Source organism: Mauremys reevesii, linkage group 20 (assembly GCF_016161935.1).
Source record: "Mauremys reevesii isolate NIE-2019 linkage group 20, ASM1616193v1, whole genome shotgun sequence".
Classification (NCBI taxonomy): domain Eukaryota; kingdom Metazoa; phylum Chordata; order Testudines; family Geoemydidae; genus Mauremys; species Mauremys reevesii.
In genome coordinates this window covers 15,974,171-15,994,297 of record NC_052642.1, presented here as the reverse complement: position 1 = coordinate 15,994,297, position 20,127 = coordinate 15,974,171, and the positions used below count along the sequence as shown (strand labels likewise).

Below are 20,127 nucleotides of genomic sequence, written 5' to 3'. Positions count from 1 at the left end.
TAAACTGATGACTAAATCGGTACAAAAATTGAGTACAGAAAAGCACCAAGAGGACTAGAATATTGAACTGCTCACTATATAAGGAACAATGTTGCTGGTAGTTCAGTATTTTGTCCCGTTCTGTGGAGATGAGGGTTATGACAGAAAAAAAATAGGAAGATGACACTGGCTGGGTCATACTTGTAGTTTTCTTCTATTCAGACTTTCAAGTTCTTAACCTTAAGGACCTCATTGTAGGAGGCAATCAACAGGAAAAGCCATAAAGTAGTTTTGTAAGGAAGCCTCAACAATAAAATGCATTTCTGTTATTCTATCATGGTTGTCAACACAACCTGGCAAGACTAGCTAGTGTCATCTTCCTATTTTTTTTTCTGTCATAACCCTCAGCCATCAGTTAAGAAACAGATCTGATTAAATCAGCGCAAGCCCATACGGTGGTACTGCTATAAAGGTGATTATATTGGTATTTATTTTATTTACCAATATAGTTAAAGTCCAGCTTGCTGCGCTGAACCTAGACCATCCCTGACAGGTGTTTGTCCAACCTGTTCTTACACATCTCCAATGATGCGAGTCCACAAATTCCCTTGGAAGCCTGTACCAGTGCTTAACTATCCTTATAGTTAGAAAGTTTTTCCTAATATCTAACCTAAATCTCCCTTGCTGAAGATTAAGCCTATTACCCATATCCACTGAAGGTAGGATAGGAAGTAACAATTGATCACCATCTTCTTTATAACAGCCCTTCGCATATTTGAAGACTTATCAGGTCCCCCCCGTCAGCCTTTTTTCAAGACTATACATGCCCCGGTTTTTTTGTTGTTGTTTGTTTGTTTTTGAAAAAAAACAAACTTTCCTCATAGGTCAGGTTTTCCAAACCTTTTATCGCTCTTCTGGACTCTGTCCAATCTGTCTACATCTTTCCTAACGTGTGGTGCCCAGAACTGGACACAGTACTCCAGCTGAGGCCTCACCAGTGTCCAACAGAGCAGGAGAATTACATTCCATGTCTTACATATGACACTTGTGTTAATACACCCCAGAATATTAGTTTTTTTGCAACTCCAACACATTGTTAACTCATATTCAGTTCGTGATCCACTCTAACCCCCAGATCCTTTTCTGCACTATTAATACTACCAAGTCAGTTATTCCCCATTTTGTAGTTGACCATTTGATTTTTCCTTCCTAAGTGTATTCCTTTGCATTTCTCTTTATGGAATGTCATCCTGTTGACATTGGACCAGTTCTCAAATTCAAAATGACCCTGACAAATTATAATTCTGTCTCCCAAAGTGTTTGCAACCCCTCCCAGCTTCATGTCATCTGCAAATTATATAGGCACACTCTCCAGTCCATTACTCAAGTCCTTAATGAAAATATTGAATAGTGCTGGAACCAGGACTGATCCATAAGGGACCTCACTAGATACACCCTCCCAGTTTGAGGGCCAACCATTGATAACTAGTCTGAGTACAGTCTTTCTATTAGGGATGTAATTTTTTTTTTTTTTTTTTTTACAGCACCACCTGCCCCCTCAGCCCGCCGCACCCAGCAGCAGCAGCAGCAGCCAGGGCCCTGATAGTGTCCAGGGGCTCAGTGGAGGGGGACGAGGGGTCTTGCAGCGGTGGCGGGGCAGCAGGAGGCAGCAGCTGCTTTCTGAGCAAGGGGCCCATGTCTGTGGGGGAGGGGATGTGCCCAGCCAGGGTCCCTGTGCTGGCTCCTGGCAGGGAGCGAGGCACCCAACCCTGGAAGCCGGCACTGATTGCCCGAGAGTACTACGCGTTCCGACCGCTCCCGGTCCATGCTGTTCTGGGCTCCCGAGCCATCGCCGTGCGAGGTCAGCTTGGCTTGTCCTGCCCTGGACGCTGCCGCTGAGTGGGGAGTGGGATGAGGATAGGGAAGAGACAGATTTGTTAATGCACGTGGTGTGCTCAGATATGGAGGTTGGGAGCACAGCCGGGTGGAGGAAATGACAGCGCAAGTAGGGATGTAGAATGTCCCAACTTTATTTTGCCAATCTGTTTTAGACGTTAACAGCAATATATTAACAGTAAGACAAATATTAATCGGTTAATTGGTTAACCGTTTAATATTTTACATCCTACTTTCAACCAGTATGTTTTGTTCTAATATACCAATGTAGAACATAGAAAGCACAACTCATCCTGTACATCAACCAGAACAACATACAGTAAATACACAAGTCTCTTGAAAGCTTCACTGGTAGATAGACTTACTTGTTAACGCAAGCTCTCCGATGATCAAAACTTATACTCTGACCATGTTGACAACTTAAGTCAATCTAATGTAGACAGTACACAAATGAATTTCCATACCTAACTTCTAAAATTCTTTCTACCTATTTATGATTTCTGCTGACTTTGCTATGATTATTTTATCATTATCAAATCTGTCCAAGAATCTTACAATTCTTAAGAGATAACAGAAATTTGCTATTGGCAGGGGGAAACGTTCAGTCTACACTGGGTCACTAGACTTTTAGCTTTTTATTTTATGCTTCCAAAAGACAGACAGACAAAATATATAAATCTTGAAAAGCGCTGGAGTTGGAAACCAAGTCTCAAGAAAACAGAAGCATGCAAACAAAGTCAACCCACTTATTCACTACTTTTAAACTAAGTTTTGAATAGATTTTGTTATGTTAATTATGCAGGAGATGCAAATTCCCCTTGCAAACTGCAAAAGGAAAGCAATGAGGTTCTTCCAACTTTGGCTTCATAAAAAATAAAAGTTCAAAACCCCCTTCACAGAAATATGCTATTTAAAGAATAAAATTGGTCAGATTCACAGATGCTTAGCAGCATAAACTGCCTGCTACTGGTATCTTAGAAAATACTCCTAAAACACCGTTTCAATACCTTTTTCCATATCCCCACAGAACGTCACATGGTAGTTTACTGAAGGCTTTAAGCATTAATGTGCTATAAATTAACTGTTCCACAAGGGTGCCTGGTAGCCTCAGATCATCTGGCGCATTTTGTATCTACAATGGTATATACCACATGGTCTGCCATGCTGCTCTAGTGCCTGTGCCTTTGACCCTGTCCACGTGCACTCACTTTTACCTGTCTCTTCTAGCAAGGAAAGCACTTCATTCCTTTCAAAAGTGCCACGCAGTAACTTCTCAGATTTAATAGTGAAAAACCAATCAAAGTATTTATTTGTAATTTACAGAAGAGAAAGTACACCGATATAAAAAGTCATTAAAAAACATACCGGTACTTAACAAGATCTAACTGTAGACAGTTAAATCCTGAAAGATGGCTTTAAGACTTAAAAGCAGATTCTACTAAAGAACTTACATAGCTGTTGCATTGTTCAGAGCAGTGTGGTCTCTGACAGCATACAAAACCATAATATTTTGGGGAGTGGTATCCCATTAGACAAAGAAGTGCCTATATCCTCAGACACCTTAGCTTAGGCCTGGTCAACACCGGGGGGGGTGGGGGGGGGTCGAACTAAGGTACGCAACTTCAGCTACGCGAATAGCGTAGCTGAAGTCTAACTACCTTAGTTCAAGTTACTTACCCGTCCTCACGGCGCGGGATCGAAGTCCGTGGCTCCCCCGTCGACTCCGCCACCGCCGTTCGCGGTGGTGGAGTTCCGGAGTCGACGGGAGCGCGTTCGGAGTTCGATATATTGCGTCTAGATGAGACGCGATATATCGAACTCCGAGAATTCGATTGCTACCTGCCGATCCAGCGGGTAGTGAAGACGTACCCTAAGGGACTCTCCTCTGCTATGCAGATGTCAAGTTATTAAGAAAATAAATATCTTTTGTAAGTGTGCCAAAGAAACATCTGCATTTGTTCCACATACTCTTGTTTAAATACACAAAAATATAAAATCCTTTTTCCTAAAACATATATGGACATTGATAGCAACTGTATCTAATTAGAAATTGATAGCATTGATTGGAATATCTTGGAAATGTGTGATCAAGACATTCTACTAGTTTTAGATAAAGAAACTTTCACGGTTCTTTGTTTACCTAACAACTGATATTTGGAATAAAGACAAGGTTTAATTATTTCAGTTTAGCAAAAGTTTACCTTTAACACCTTTACTTTCAGTGTTCCTGAAACAGGCATAAAGTTCATTAACACTTTAAATGGAAAAAGTGACCATTTCAACTTCTGCGTGAAAGTCAGCCTACACTTCACTGAATTTCAAGGATTAAAAAGTGGACATACTAAATGCAGCCTGGCAAAAGCTCTGAACTATAAACCTGCACATTCATAAACACTAACTATTTTCATTAAAAAAAAAAAAAAAAAATCACAAATTTGAGTATTGCTAGGCCCATGACACAATACTCAAATAGAATGGATATTATAAGTAGGATCTTCTGAAAACAAATTTTTCAGCAGAAAACTTTTTGAAAATAAACAAACTCAAGTGCATTCAAGATTCAACTCTAAGCCCCTCTTCAAGTATAAACTGGCTGCAGTCTCTTTCCTCCCCCTTCACATAAAGGTACTGACATCTGGAAAGAAAATTTCTAGTGGAAATGCAGTAATGACAATCCTTAATAGCATGCATACATACATATGAAAACATCTGCTTATTCCCCTTCTACAGAAAGATCTACAAGAACAGATTTTATGGCAACACATGGCTGTTTTGGGACACAGGGGAAGAGATAAAAAGTGCTCTCCTTCAGTCAGTATCAGTGTTGTCTGGGCCTGATCCAAAGCCCATAATGTCAATGGGCGTCTTTCCACCAACTATAAATGGGCAGAGGATCAGGTCCTGAGAGCTCACGGTTCAGTAAAATAATCTTGCAAGGTAATACCCGGCAAAAAACAACGGACTTCAGAAAATACTACTTTGTTCTATTTATTAGTAATGATATTTTAACAAAAGGGACAACTTAAAGTCAAATGCTGTAAACAAATGTTATCTTTAGCTATATTACTAACACAAAATTATTCTATTCTACGTAGGTTCTTACATTGCTATGATCACTGTAGCATCTGAGGACTGTCCAGCAGCACATTAGTTGACATAACTAACACATGCCTATCATGTGTGGAACGTTCCCTCCTATCCTCTCCCCAGAGGGAGACTTGTGTGCGAAGTGAAGTGTTTTGGATCAGGGCTTGTTTTTAAATGCCCATGCTGCTCAGTGTTTATGTTAGAGAAAACAGGTTGAAGAAGTGCGCCTTGCGGTTGGCATAAAAAGTGAGGGTTTGTGATGGTCCTCAGCTCATAGATGAGTTCGTTCCAGTCTGAGAACAACCCCCAAGAAAGTTATGCGTTCTACACAGACAAGCTTTACCTTTATGGTAGAAAGTTCCATTGTGCCCGAGGACCTGAGTTTTCTTAGAATGTTTTCACATGTCGTTTGTTACTATTAGTGGTCGCTTTGCTGAGATGCAAAAAAATAATTAAAAATTAATCCATGAAATCAGGTTCACTTTCAGATTCTTACTGCTGCGACAGATTTCAAAAACAGCAAGATGATATTTATTTGCTTTAAAACATCTCTTAATTCTGTTAGTTCTGAGTTTCATAAAAGCTCATTATAAATGTGCGACTATTGTTGATAGTGTCCATTTAACTATAATCCATTTAATAAAGGGTCTCTTTCCTTAATGTACATTACAGAGAGAAAGAAGTCGCTTAATTCTTCTAACCCATCCTACTGCCAATATAGGATTGTGCCCGTACTTATATTTGGTAGGGTTTAATACAGTCTAGTTTTAAATGCCTCAAGTAATGGGGCTGCCATTACTCTGTTTGAGGAGACTATTTCATGATCTAATAGGTTTTCCCTCTATCTACCTAAAATGTGATATGCTCAAAAATGCTTTGAAAATAGTTTAAAAAATTAAAATTCAAAAGTAGACTGACTTTTCTATAGAAAGTCCTATGATCCATTTATTTTAGGGAGGCCCTATGATGTTTTGGAATATTTTTGTTTGTTTATTAATGGTTATTGCACCTGTAGTGATTAGAGGTACTTTAAGTTACAAAAACAAGAAAGATACAAATGACATACTCCACCTAAAACTGCCTGCCAGTCACCAGTATGCCTTAGAAGACCAAATGTTAAAAATATATGAAACAACGAAAACCAGAAAAATACCCAAATTAATAAGATGCAAAACAAAACAATCCAATACTAAGCAAAATGAATGAGCCTTATATCAGGGCCTGAAGCTTGCCCAACTTGGGCTCTGGCAGACCACCAAGAAGAGAAAATTACAAAGGCAGAGATGCTTGACATGAAAGCACTGCTGTCAAACCTGGATAGTTTTACCAGAGCATCCCAGCCAATCTCAATTATTGCAATGGAGAATTGAGAGAGTCTCATCTCATATCTGGGTCCTAGACCACTCAGGCAATAAAAATTTCTAACAAATAAGAAGTCAGCTTACTCCTGAAATCTCTGCACTATGTACTCTGCTATGTCCTGGCCCCACTCGTGGTGGGAAGTTGCTTTTTGCACCAGCTGAAGGCTCCAGGTGGTCTTGAAGTAGACCACATTACAGTATCTGAAAATCAAAGGTGACTGGGGGTGGGAGAGAGCGGCACATAGCTCTGAAAAATGTATTCAGCAGCCAGATGTTGACTGACCTACAATGCAAACCCACACTTGCCAGTCATTTTAATCATATAGAATCATAACCACAACAGGTGTTCTGGTTAGCAAAACATTTATGAAAATAAACAAGAGTGGACAAGTTTGCTCTGATTTTTTTTGTTTCTTTAATATAGATTAGTCCTTATTGTTCAATAAAATACTGCTTTAGTCACTTTGAACTAATAATTACAAGAGTTTTTATAAATGCATGGAAATACTGTCTAGGTAACTACATCTATCTTTCACTGAAATCCTATTTTGTAAATTTTTAAAACAAAACCTGAAAACAACAGCAAAAAAGAGTTTTCCTTTTTGGTCAGTGACAGAAACATACTCCTGGTATAATATTCAGTGTTAGTTCACCTCCTTCAATGATGATATCAAAACGTCCTGCACACACAAGTAAAGAAACCCGAAAATGCATTACTAGCACTGTAAAAAAGGAAGTGAGGATTGTATGCATTGGACTGCAGGCACTGTATTTCACTGAAGAGTTATTCAAACTGGCTTCTCAAATTAGCAGCTGCTGGGCAGTCAAAGATGCAACCAGGGGATCAGCGTTCACTGTTGTACCATTATTAGCTGGTCATTCACATAGCTGTTTTAGTAGCAGTTCAGGGACTAGCTAATTATCTATCCACAATTCATAGGTAATAGCTGAAGAGAAAGTTAAGGGCGTAAGAATGCCCTAACAGATTTGCTCTGAACTGCATTCCAAAGTCACCTTTCCAATATGGAGATCACTCTCAAGATGGGCAAAGCCAATGAGAAGAAGTCTCAAAACTTGAAAACCTCAACATGAAATAAAGTAAGGTGGAAAGGGGAAATATTTCAGTATAATATTTCAAAAAGTTTCAGAATATTAGTATATCATCCAGACCTCTTTGCTTTATCCATAAGTGTCTTAACAAATTTATAAAAAAACCAACAACTATAAGCTTCTTAAAACAGATGGGAATTATACAATGAATTGATTTCAATAGTCCTGTAAGACATACCTATCATGCAAACTGGAAGACAATTGCAATCAACATTCTCTTTAGTACTTTTTCAACATAACTCCAGTGTTCCAGCTAACCTCACAATTGAAGGGCTTTGTTTCTATGGAAGTAGGAAGGGATTCCGCCTGTAAACCTCCACTTAATTATTCCATAAAGTGTATAAGAAAATACTTGTTTAAAAAGATCAAGTCCTTAACTCCCAACAGATGTTGGCAAGCCCAATTCCACAATATACATAACAAAGCAAACGATAAAGCCTAAGGCCTTTTAACACCAGTACACAAAGAAATGTTTTCTTGAATTACTGGGGGCATTAGTACCATTCCTTTTAAACTTACTGAAAATAAATGCTTTACGATTCAAGGTAAGCCAAAAAGGAGTTAGTTTACTGTGCAAAATAACAGGCCCCAAAGCATGCTACATCATAGTTATTAAAAATCCTCATAATTTTGACTGTTCAAAAAAATTAAATAGAGAAGCTCAAAGATTTTCTTGCAAAGAAACTATATTCATTTCTGTTTTAATTTAAAAGAAAGGTAAAAGCGAAAGTCTTATCTTTACAAGCCCCCAATCTTTTCTGCAGGTTATCAACACTAGATAATACTGCTAAGAAATATTTAGAGCCAAGGCAGATGAACAGAATGCAACCTCCATAATCAGCTTCATGTTTACTATAGATAAGTATACACAGCGGGGTATCTTATACTCTCCCCCAAATCACATGATGGATCTATTCAAGTACAGCAAAAGGAGAAAACATAGAAACAAATGGGTCAACCTAAACCAAGTCCTGGCTTACATGTCAGAAAGGCATTTGGGGGAAGAGGAAGGAATGTGCATTTTAAGAACTAATGTTGAGACCAACTGGGAATGTCTGTGCAGCCATGTAGTCCCAATGAACAGTCTCTCCATATGGATCAGAGAAATATCTACAGTCACAAGCCCCAGACCAAGAAATTGATTGTTCTTCCTTCCAACCACAAAACCTTCAGTGAAAATCCTTTCCAAAGGCATTGACTCTTATAAAGAAGGAGAAACACCTAACACTGAAAGGACACCCAGGACCCTCCCCCAACCCAGTTGCCTTTGTTTGGTGTTTCCAGTTGATTCAGATGCAGTTTCATATAAACATCCACTTTATCCCTCTCCAAACTCCTCACTTTTGAAGCTTTAATCCCCTCTTGCTCTCAATGACAATGAGACAAGTTACATAAATAAAAATTAACACCAACCAAAAAGTTTAAGTGGTTTTTTCAGAGGGGCTGGGGATGGAACCGCCAAGGAAAAGTACAACTGAGATAGCCCCCCCACCCCGCTTTGTATTTAGAGGAAACTAACAATGAAAAGGACCATATAACCCAGGGGAGCCACCCCACCATCGGGGCTGGGATCATCCATCCGGAAATGAGTGGGAGGCAATTTCACCAGTAAGGGGATAAGATGACTTGGGAAGTGGGATGGACAAGCAAGAAGTCCCCAGGCCCCACCCTCCAATAAACACTCTGCCCATCGTAGTGGCAATATCTAACCCCAGGGGAAAGTCATTGCTGCCCATCCCCCAAATCTGTGACGAGGAAGAAAGCACAAGCCCCTCATGTCCTCTCCCACAGAGCCTAGGCTAGGCAGGAGCAGCCCCCACTAAACACTGCCCCCCTCCCGACCGCAGCCTATGCCCAGTGCGATGTGGAGCAGCCACCCAGATCCCCCCCACCCCAGAGGAGAGGCACCCCATGCCGCCTCCCTGCCACTCCCCACCCTCGGCCACCCCAGCCCGGGCGCTGGGGAGAGGGGGCAGCAGGGAAGCGACAGCCCCTATCCCCCTCCGCAGCGCTGAGAAACGGGGAAGGAAGCACCTCCCCCCAGCCCATGAAGCCGACAGCAGCCCCCGGCCCCAGTCCATGGAGGGAGCGGCGCCCTCGCCCCATCCTTCCCCTCGGGAGGCAGCGCCCCCCCCACCCGAGACCCCTCAGCCCACGGAGGCCCCCGCCCCCCGGCAGCCCCCTCGCGCCTTCCCGTTACCTGCTCGTCGAAGCGGTTCACCACGGCCTGCACCCACTCCACCGGCTTGTGGGCCGCCATGTCCCGCCGCCTGCCCGGCCGGGAGGGGGGGCGGCTCCCCGAGGGGAGAGAGGGAGGGGGCGGGGAGGGTCTCTGTGTCCCTGTCTAGGTCTCGGCTTCTCAGCTCCCCGCAGCCATCAGAGCTCCGAGGCCGCCATGACACCACACCGGAAGCAGGAGCCCAGTCCGCCCCCACCACCAGCGGAACGTACGGCCGGGAAAGGGGAGGGGGGGGGCGTTTGGAAAGCGCATGAGCAGGGTCAGGAGGGCCCGCACGCATGCGCTGCGGGAGCGGGAGCCAACTGGCAGCGCGCATGCGGGAGAGGGGAAGTTGCGCGTGCGCAGTGGACCGGGACGAAGGGGGCATGCGTGGGATAAAGAAAAGTAGTGCGCATGCGTCTAAATGGGGCTGAGGGAGAAATACATTAGGCTTGTGTTCTCTCAACCCTGTCACTGAGCCTGAGGGGGGCTCTGCTCCTCTACCTCCCCCCCAGTCCTGTCACTGAGCCGGGGGGTGGCTCTGAGCCCCTCCCCCCAGCCCTGTCACTGAGCCTGGGGGGGCTCTGCTCCTCTACCTCCCCCCCAGTCCTGTCACTGAGCTGGGGGGGGCTCTGAGCCCCTCCCCCCAGCCCTGTCACTGAGCCTGGGGGGGCTTTGATCCCCTTCCCCCCAGTCCTGTCACTGAGCTGGGGGGGGGCTCTGAGCCCCTCCCCCCAGCCCTGTCACTGAGCCTGGGGGGGCTTTGATCCCCTTCCCCCCAGTCCTGTCACTGAGCTGGGGGGGGGCTCTGAGCCTCTCCCCCCCAGTCCTGTCACTGAGCTGGGGGGGGCTCTGAGCCCCTCACCCCCAGCCCTGTCACTGAGTCGGGGGGGGGGCTCTGATCCCCTCCCCCCAGCCCTGTCACTGACCCTGCAGGGAGCTCTGATCCCCTCCCCCCTAGCCCTGTCACTGAGCCTGTGGGGGGGGGCTCTGATCGCCTCCCCTCCAGCCCTGTCACTGAGCCTGTGGGGGGGGGCTCTGATCCTCTAACCCCCCAGCCCTGTCACTGACCCTGCGGGAGACTCTGATCCCCTCCCCCCAGCCCTGTCACTGAGCCTGTGGTGGAAAGGGGAGGATTCTCATCGCTTCCCCCCAGGCCTGTCACACTGATCCTCCTGATCACTTCCTCCCCTTTTCCTCTCCACCTCTTTCTCCTTGACATGGAGCCGGCTAAGGGTATAAGCAGCATCCACCAAAGGAAATGGACTAGCATTTCTTTTGCAGCTGGTGCCATGGGGAAAGAACTGGCTGAAGAAGTGAAATTGAGTAATCCCAGGCACTCATTCCGCCAAACCTTATGTATCCAACACTAGAGGAGCATCTTACTGTGACAAGCAATTTAGTACATGGCTACTGACCAATCTCCAGGTAGAGAGGCAAAGTGGGTGTAATAATATCTTTTATTGGATCAACTTCTGTTGGTGAGAGAGACAAGTTTATAAGCCACACAGAGCTCTTCTTCAGGTCTGGGAAAGCTACTCTGAGCATCACAGCTAAATGCAAGGTGGAACAGATTGTTCAGTATAAGTAGTCAGTTTCTCTTCACAGACACCTCCTTTGTAAGGCCAGAAGGAACCTGACTAACCTTGATCACTTTCCTTCTGCAGCAAAAGTAAAAACTTTTATAAATGGAGATTATGGAGAAGAAAACTAGCACCCTGGTCAATTTACCTCGGCAGCCTTCCCAGGTATAAATTATTTACTGCTATTCACCCTGCAGAGACCAAGAACAAAAATGGAGAGAGGGAAAAATAAGACAAGAATAAAAAGAGGACAGACATACCATGAATCACTTTTCAAGGTGGAAGGTTATCTATTAAATGGTTTAATTTTAAATGTTTCATTCATATATAAAAACACATTATTAACCAAAGTTTTTATGATCTTAATATCTCCTGACCATAAAATATGGTGAAATTGTTCACATCTCCAAATCTAAGTGACATCTTGAGTCTAACATGCAACAGGATTTTACACAATGATGTATGCCCTATTTATCTATCTTGGGTATTTATATGGACCCTTTACTGTCATATCTGAGAGCATCACATTTTACTGACAATGGAATTTAGAGTAATATTACCCCTATTGTCATATTCTAATCCCCCTGCTTTTTATGTGGCTCATTAGGGTGAGTAAAGAACCCACATTCATCACAAATATTTTGTTTGACTAATGTCACACTGATTGAAGTAGCTCACAACTGAGAGTGCCAGTCTCAGGTCAGACTGTCAGAAAACAGGGCAGACATCCTACACTGGTGGTATATTCTGTAATTAGATTTCACCAATCCGGTAACAAATGTGTATTTCTAGGTTACTAAATTAGTCTTACCGTTGAGTCACAAACAGTCTCCTTGGGCTCTCCAGCTCATCTTGCCACCCAGACAAACTAGACTTCGGGTGATAATGGTCCCTTATACCAAATATCACATTACATTAGGTTACTCCCAACCCCAAAGGGTTGGTCACTTACCTTAGGTCAATGGATACTCTTGATCTCACACCAAAAGCAACAGCAACAGACAGTTTCTCTAGTAAACTAACTAAAGGTTTATTAGCTAAGAAAAGAAATGAGAGTTATTGAGAGGTTAAAGCAGGTAAAATACCTTAACAAGTCAGTCAAAGTTTGTACGTCCAAAATCATAGCAGAGATGTAGTGATCTGCTAGATTTCCATAAGTCTCTCAAGGTTACCCAAAATAATTTTGGAGATCTCTGTCCAGTTGTTCAGTATTCCACCCTGTTAGAATCCAAAACAATTCAGAGACACGGGATTGATCCCTGGAGCCATTCTTACAGCTGTGTACTCCGGGAAGCAATCTGGCAAGTGTCTCCATCACAACATGGGCTTTTCCTCTGTTCACTAAACACAGCCTGGGTCTGTGGATTTCCCATTATTGAACACAATGACCAATGCTGAGAAGTTAGCGTGTTTCTTCATTTACAGTTCCAAGGCTCCAGTCCCGTTTGATGGGCAATCCAATTACAGAGCTATACACAATGCATTTAGTTACAGCAATCCAAACACTCTTTCATTAGTTTTCATGCAGTTTACACATCAAATAAATTCTTACTAACATACACTTTTGATCTAGGGTTAATTAACTCCAGGGATATATATAACGTAAGGCAATAATAACCAACAGGTAAATCTAGTGTAAATGTAATTACTGGGGCATATGCCACATAAATGTAATGTGATAACACCCCCTTTGTTCTGTTCTAACAAGTGAACTGGGGCTATGCCTGCTAGCCCACTTCACGTTTCTTTGATATGCACAAACAAGTGAATTGGCCTATGGCTTTGATTTGAGCTGGTCTGTCAACATCATACTGAGCTGGTCTGTCAGCGTCACAACTAGTAAGGTGGTTATTGAAATTTGTCTACGTCAGCAAAGTCTCTGTAGTAGAGGAGAGCAGCACTTTTGAAGGAAAATGATCCAAGATATTTTGTGGCAAAAACTCTATTTGCTATATCACAGGTAAATAATAAATCACCCTACACTTAAACTTGGAAGCCTCAAGGTTTTATCCTTCAAAGGATGCTAAATTCATTTGTAAATTTTGCAATATGGCAAACTAGTAGTTAACAGCTATATCACTTAGGTTGTGGTTCTAAACCCTAAAATGTCCAGCAGTTTCCCCTACCTTTACAGGACATTCAAAACTCATAACTTCCCTGAATTTCAGAAACTTAGATCAGAGGGAGGAAAAGAAAAGGTACCTCACCATTCCTCTGGCAAAACAATTCTCATGTTACTCAATACCCAGGCTCCTGCAGGCACATACACTTATGGGACAGAAATCTGACTGAAAACAAAGACAGGAAGTCATGGAGTAGAATTGGTAAGAAAATAAGCAAATCCACTCTGGGTATCAGATTGAAACTAATCCAGAAAAAAAGTCGGTTCAGAATTTATTGGATAAAGCGCCATGAGCTGAAGCCTGGGAAAGATAAAATAACAGTTATTGGAAAAGTGTTCATCAGATCTTTTACAGGGGTATTCGTACTATAAAGAAGTTACCAGAAAAATAAATATGATACAGGGAAAGACTTACATCTGAGATCCTCATCATGGAAAGATTTGGAATCCATGTTCAGAGCTCAAGAAAATGTATTTTGTGTAGTGTAGAGGTGCTCTTTAATAATTATTAATACTGCATCTGGATCTGTCACTTTCACAGGGTTTCTGTACTGTGGTGTGATTGTTTTCACCCTAGGGGTCTGTCTGGGTAGCAGAACCAAGGGCCAGAAGAAGGGAGCCCTTTCTAATAGTCACTCAACAGCTTACACTTAAGTGTTTTTAAGAGACAATGCCAGAGCAAGTAACCTTATGGCTCTAGTTCTCTCTCATGAGCAGCACCACAACCAGATTGAATAAGGTGGGTCAGAGAGAACAAGAGAGAGACCAATAGGCCTTGTCTTCACTTCTTAAAAACAGGTGGGTTTGTTGTTGTTTGTTTTTCTACTCCAGGGTAACTAACATGGGTGAACTCTCCTGAGGTAAAACACAATGGAGACCAGGCACTTTAGTATTGCCACGGGGTAGACTAGGTGGGGTGGCCGCGTAGTGCTGACCTCACCTAATTTACCTCATGATACCACTGAAGTGCCTGGTCTTCCCTGTCTTTTTACCTGAGAATAGCTCATGCACATTACTTACCCCAAAGTAAGAAAATAGCCCTTTTTTAAGCACTGAAGACCAGGACATAGACACACGGAGATCTTGGCTGTCTAAGAGAGTGGGAGTTGGCTCTGTGACTTCTTGTCACTTAAGAGGAAAGCCTATCTAATGTAGCTTATAGTGAAGCATAAGATTAGATAAAACTAAATATGCATGTAAGCTCCTCATTATTTTAAAATGCTCTTTTCTCTAATGCTTTATTCTGATTGCTAAACAAAAACACTGTGGTTAAGAAGCAATTGGTCAATATCACGGATTACCATTTCCTGAAGGGAAGAAACACAAGTTCTCAAAACCTAATCAGACCTGCAGGGTGATGAGGGGTTGGCAAACCCTTAGGTCCCATCTAAGAGGGGAAGAATTATGAGATTCCACAACAACACAGATAAAGGCAAGAAGTCTAACTACTGAAAGTGGAGACTCAGGGAGACCAAAGAAAGCAGGCAGAGATGCAGCTAGTCCCATAAGCATGTCAGTATTTTATTTGTAAAGAGGTATTAAATAGCAAAATTGTTCTCACTTTGTTATTCTTCTAAGACACTGAAAGCATTTTATACATACACACATTCCCACTCACCCACCCATCATACTTCAAGTAGGTTCCTGGATCACAGAATGCTATCTCACTGCGGCATCTCTTTTCTGTCACGTTGGACGTCAATGGAGTTGTACCAGTGTAGCAAAAGTCAATTTGATCTAGTGCAATATACCATGTAATAATACAGATCAGTCTTAAGTGCCATAACTTTTTGCAGATTATCTCTGTGCATATAAATATTCAATTACGTTTCTTATTATGGAATTAATTTGTGAGCTTTCTTGAGATAGGGATTGTTTTAATGGACCAACTGCACCTCAGAAAGAGAAAAAGAAGCGGGGAGAACACATTACTAAATTCCCATTACTTATAGAAAAAATAGAATGGAGGTTTAGTGATCACTTAGAAACTACTAAGCCTGTTTCCTTACTGTAATTAATTACAAAACAAAGCACAAAATCTGATATAGATACAGGAATTTACAGTATACTGATCTCTCTTGTCCACTCACTATTATTTTAAAAATAACTAAATTATTTTAATTGAACAACATTTGCTAAAACCTTCCCTGCAGAACTCTAGTAAACTGAAAACATGTCATGTAGTGTATAAAAATTCTTTTCCAAACCCAGTTATTACAGTAGCCGGCCAATTGTTTACTCTTTCTGACTCAGGAAAGTAGGCTCTGCAGATAACCGGACAAACATCCACTTTCAATTTCCTTCTTGGGCATGTTAATTTGTTTTGCTTCTAAAAAAGACAGAGGCCCACAATAATGTACTTTCATACAAGAGCCAAGTTAAAATTCTGGTGAAATAAAGATACAGACTGATGCACAACTGGTCCTTGAATATAAGTTTTAAAATTGACAAGTGTGCAGGGAAGAACTAGAGAGTGTAACAGACCTTATTTCTTTTTTTAAAACATGTCCAGACTTCTATGATCAATACCCAGAAACCATTTATTTTCTGGGATAGGCTGCAGAATAATTAGAGGGTTACTGTGTTTAGATGGGCTGCCATAAAGCAGATTTTTAGAATGTTTCAAATGTAAATACACCGAACCTTGCTAATTCTCATTTCTGTAACCACAAACCTGCTAATTCTCATGTTGGAGGAAAGTGAGGGGAGAATCTAACTCCACTTTTCACTGAAGACAGAATCACTCTGGCACCAAGAGGCCACATATTACTGCTCTCTTTTTTTTCAAAAGTGTGTATTTAGAGCCTGATCCAGCTCCATTAAAGCCACTGGGAATTTGATCAGGCCATTACACTACGATACATTTAATATACTGTGAAATATCATAAGAAAAATGAAACTGCACTTGTCAAAATAATTAAATGGATCATTTTGGGATGCTTTGCCCTTAGCTTCTTTCTAATCCTATTTGTTCACTTATTTGCTAATTTGCAACATTTGTTAATCTGCAATAGATCTTTGTCATTAATGCAAATTAGTGAGGTTCTACAGAACAGTTTGAAAGAAGTGTTGCCAAGCAAATGAAAGCTTTTTCCTCATTTATGTAGCATTAAACAAGTTATTATTCTCTACTCTGCGTGAACTTGAAACATCATTTTTTCATGTGCATCATTAGATTAAATATTTAGAGACAAATAAATCAAGTCTCAGATCCATTGACCAGATTCAGCTCTGAGTTTCACCACTGTAAATCTGCAGTAACACTGGGTTTACACTATGTAAACTCTATTGAGAGTAGAAGCTGGCCCACACTGTGCATTAGATTAATCAAACAGAATGGGGGATGAGCACTTCAATCAGCAAAGGCCTGGTCTACACGAGGGGGGGGTTCGAACTAAGGTACGCAAGTTCAGCTACACGAATAGCGTAGCTGAACTCGAAGTACCTTAGTTCGAAGTACTTACCCGTCCTCACGGCGCAGGATCAAAGTCCGCGGCTCCCCCGTCGACTCCGCCACCGCCGTTCGCGGTGGTGGAGTTCCGGAGTCGACGGGAGTGCGTTCAGAGTTCGATATATCGTGTCTAGATGAGACGCGATATATCGAACTCCGAGAAGTCGATTGCTACCCGCCGACCCGGGTGTGTAGTATGGACGTACCCTAAGTGGGGCCATGTCTCAGTTTGCCAATGCCCAAATGTGGAACAAAAACTCAAATGGGGAAGCAATGGAAAAATAGTAAATACATTCTGTAGAATAAATAATTGTATAGATTTCATTATTCCATGTCTGTGATGTAAATAACAGATTATAATAACATGGAGAAACCAGGTTTGTGTGTAACAAAGGTACATTTGGGTCTAAAATAAGGCACCATTGAAAGGTATGATGAAGATTATGAATAAAGATATAGGAGTTCAGTTAATATACCGTAATTCCTTTCTTCCACTCTTCATCTGTCTTCTTTAGTTAGATTGTAAATTGGGGCAGGGACTGTCTCTTATTATCTCTAATGCTCAGTGAGGCTATGATCTAACCTCTAGGTGGTATGGTAGTACATAATAAAATAATAATAATAATGTAGTTTTATATGTAAAGTGATTGGACATCAAGGTATATATCCAAAAACTCTTGTAATCCAGATTTAGAAAATGAAGGATTATACTGTATTTGGGGAACTGATTCACTAACCGTGTGCTACAGTTTCCGGCTAATGTTGCAAGAAGCAAATGTTTTATAAAGAGTGGAAAATCAATAAAGTGTGTTTTGTAAAAAAAAATAATGATTTACATGGTTTAAGAATAAAACAGTTATTACCTGTGCAGTTGGTTGTGCAGTCCTTCAAGAAATGCAGTAAGCATTCTGATTTATACACATTATTAAGTTTAATATTGGTCTTGTAAGTGCACTACTTTGTGTATTATTTATTTGTTTATGCGTAAGAAGGTAGCTGTGGTGTGAAGCCTATTGATTCCTTTGCATTAGAGTGCATTACATTTGTCTCAGAGAATGTGTTGTAAAAAGATTGGGAAGAAACAAATATAGACCATTGTGTTGAGTTCTCATTTTGATCCATTAACCCCAGAGATGGCCTCTAATGTCTGGGTTTTTTAAATTACACACAGAGGGTATGTCTATTTGTTTTCTTATGGATCTTCTTAAGTGGCTTGATGGTGCATCATTCAATACCCAAAGAGCAGTCAATGACTGGGCACTGGGGGAACCTTATCTAACTGTGTATCTGAATATGAGTTTATATGGAGTTTTGCACTATATAAGGTTCACTTTACACACTATGCCAAGAATAAAATAATAACAATTAATTACTACTACTACTAATAATAATAAATAATAATAAACAAATGAGAAATGTTCATATCTAAAGCATTTTACAAGCATTAATTAATCTTCACAACAGTCCCATTTTGAATATGGGAAACTGAAGAGGATGGAGATCTGATTTTCAGGGGTGCTGAGCCCTCACAACTCCTACTGATTTTTCCTGAAGTCATAGGTGTTTAGCACCACTGAAAATCAGGCCATAAGTGACTTCCCTGAGGTCACAGCAACAGAGCCTGGCTCAGATCACAGCTGTCTTACAACTGTGTAATGCTCAGGAACTGCTTGGACTCATGGGAAATCATGCAGCCTCTAAAAAAGAAAACAAAAAACTCCCATTGATTCAGTGGGGCCCAGATTTCAGCAAGGATTGTTTGACGTTAAAACCAAAAAAAAAAACCCCAAAAAACCCCAAAACAAAACAAAAAAACCAAAACCAAAAAACCCTCATAGGGCTAGATACTGATACCCTTCCTCAAGTTCAGTAATGCAGGACCTCACTCCTTGGGCAGTCCGGCTGAAGTTATTCTGAAGCCTTGTGGAGCAAGGCTCTACTCAATATGTGTAAGGATGGCAGAATTTGGCTCAGAGGTATTCTAAAAGTTAGGTTTGGCCCTGAGCTTAAATTGTTTAAAATTTACATTGAGAGAGACCCTTCAACTATAATACAAAAATGAAGGATCTCTTCCCTTAATTTTTAACACAGAATCAAAGAGATACAAAAATCTCCTTGGCCATCTAGTCCATTCCACTGCAATTACAGTATTACTCCATACAGTATGCTCGGTTCTGTTTGGTTTTAAATGTCCCAAATGATAGATCTCTGTAGTTGCAGTGTAGCCTAATGGATTGAAGACTGAACTTGAGAGATGTGGTTTCTGTTCCAGCTCTGCCACTGGCTGGGTGACCTTGGGCAAGTCACTTTGCCTCCCGGTGCCTCAGTTTCCCCACCAGTAAAATGGGGATAATGATACTGACCTCTTTTGTAAAGCACTTTAAGATTAACTGATGAAAAGTGCTGAATAAGAGCTAGGTATTATTATCAATGGGGTATTAAAAAGGAAACCATCTGTGCAAGCTGAAGATCTGGCCCAATAGAGAAAGAGAGAGTGAGTGTGTGTGTTTCTTTCTCCCCTTTTCACTCCTGTATTTCTCTTTCCCTGTGCATGTCTCTCAGTCTTTTTTCATCTTCATTCTCTAGGTTTTCCTCCTTTTTGCCAAAAAACAACTCCCTGTAGCCTCCAAAGCGGAAACAACTACTTACATCTAAAACCCATGCCCTAGTACTAGGGGTTGCTAGAAGCAGAAGGATTTTATACACCTTTTACTATTTGTTTTAGACAGACAACTGGTAATGTGTCTTTGCAGGGATTCGTTTTTGCCCTAACGATGGACAAACCACAAAAGGTTCAGATTTTGGTTTAGATGCTTATCTGAGCTTTACATGAACCTCTTGAGTCTGACAAACTGAGCTGGAAAAACTATCTATGGGAACAGGCTCTCATGAAATATTCAGGCCTTGCTGCTGGCAGGCAGACCAGAAAAGCCACCTGAATAACTATTCTTGAGATATTCCAGAACTTTTGGTCTGGGCAAGAAGATGGAGAACCAACCAGGTGAGGAAATTGAGGCACAGAAAGAGAAAACGATTTGGGGAGAAAATCTAATGACAGAACCCACACTGACTTGTGACTCTCCAGCCTTGTGCTTTATTTTGGAATAAGAGTGTCCACCTGAGGTGTTATACTGCTATAACTATTGATATAATTATGCCAGTAAAATTCTCCATGTAGACAAGCCATTAAGCATGAGGCAATTCCTTCCTTTCTGATTTCCTTTTGTCCTTTTTCTTTTAATTTCTGTCTCTACTTTTCCTACATTAGGCTCAGAAATCTGGGCCTCCACTTTCCCTCCTGCTCTTTACCAATTCCTGAG

General features: G+C 41.5%; 1 protein-coding gene across 6 annotated transcripts in view; it reads right to left on the bottom strand.

Annotated features, from left to right (window-relative positions):
- Positions 1-9,889, bottom strand: part of NF1 (neurofibromin 1) — a 165,520-nt gene extending 155,631 nt beyond the window's left edge. For 5 of the 6 annotated variants that reach the window (XM_039507432.1, XM_039507435.1, XM_039507434.1 and 2 more), the window contains exon 1: positions 9,634-9,889. In XM_039507432.1, coding sequence (XP_039363366.1) covers positions 9,634-9,693 — 60 coding nt within the window. In that variant the 5' untranslated portion in view covers positions 9,694-9,889. Of the gene's footprint in view, positions 1-5,305; positions 5,399-9,633 lie in introns of those variants that run through there. The other variant, XM_039507433.1, reaches the window with a different exon arrangement.
- Between the last annotated feature and the right edge of the window lie 10,238 nt (positions 9,890-20,127).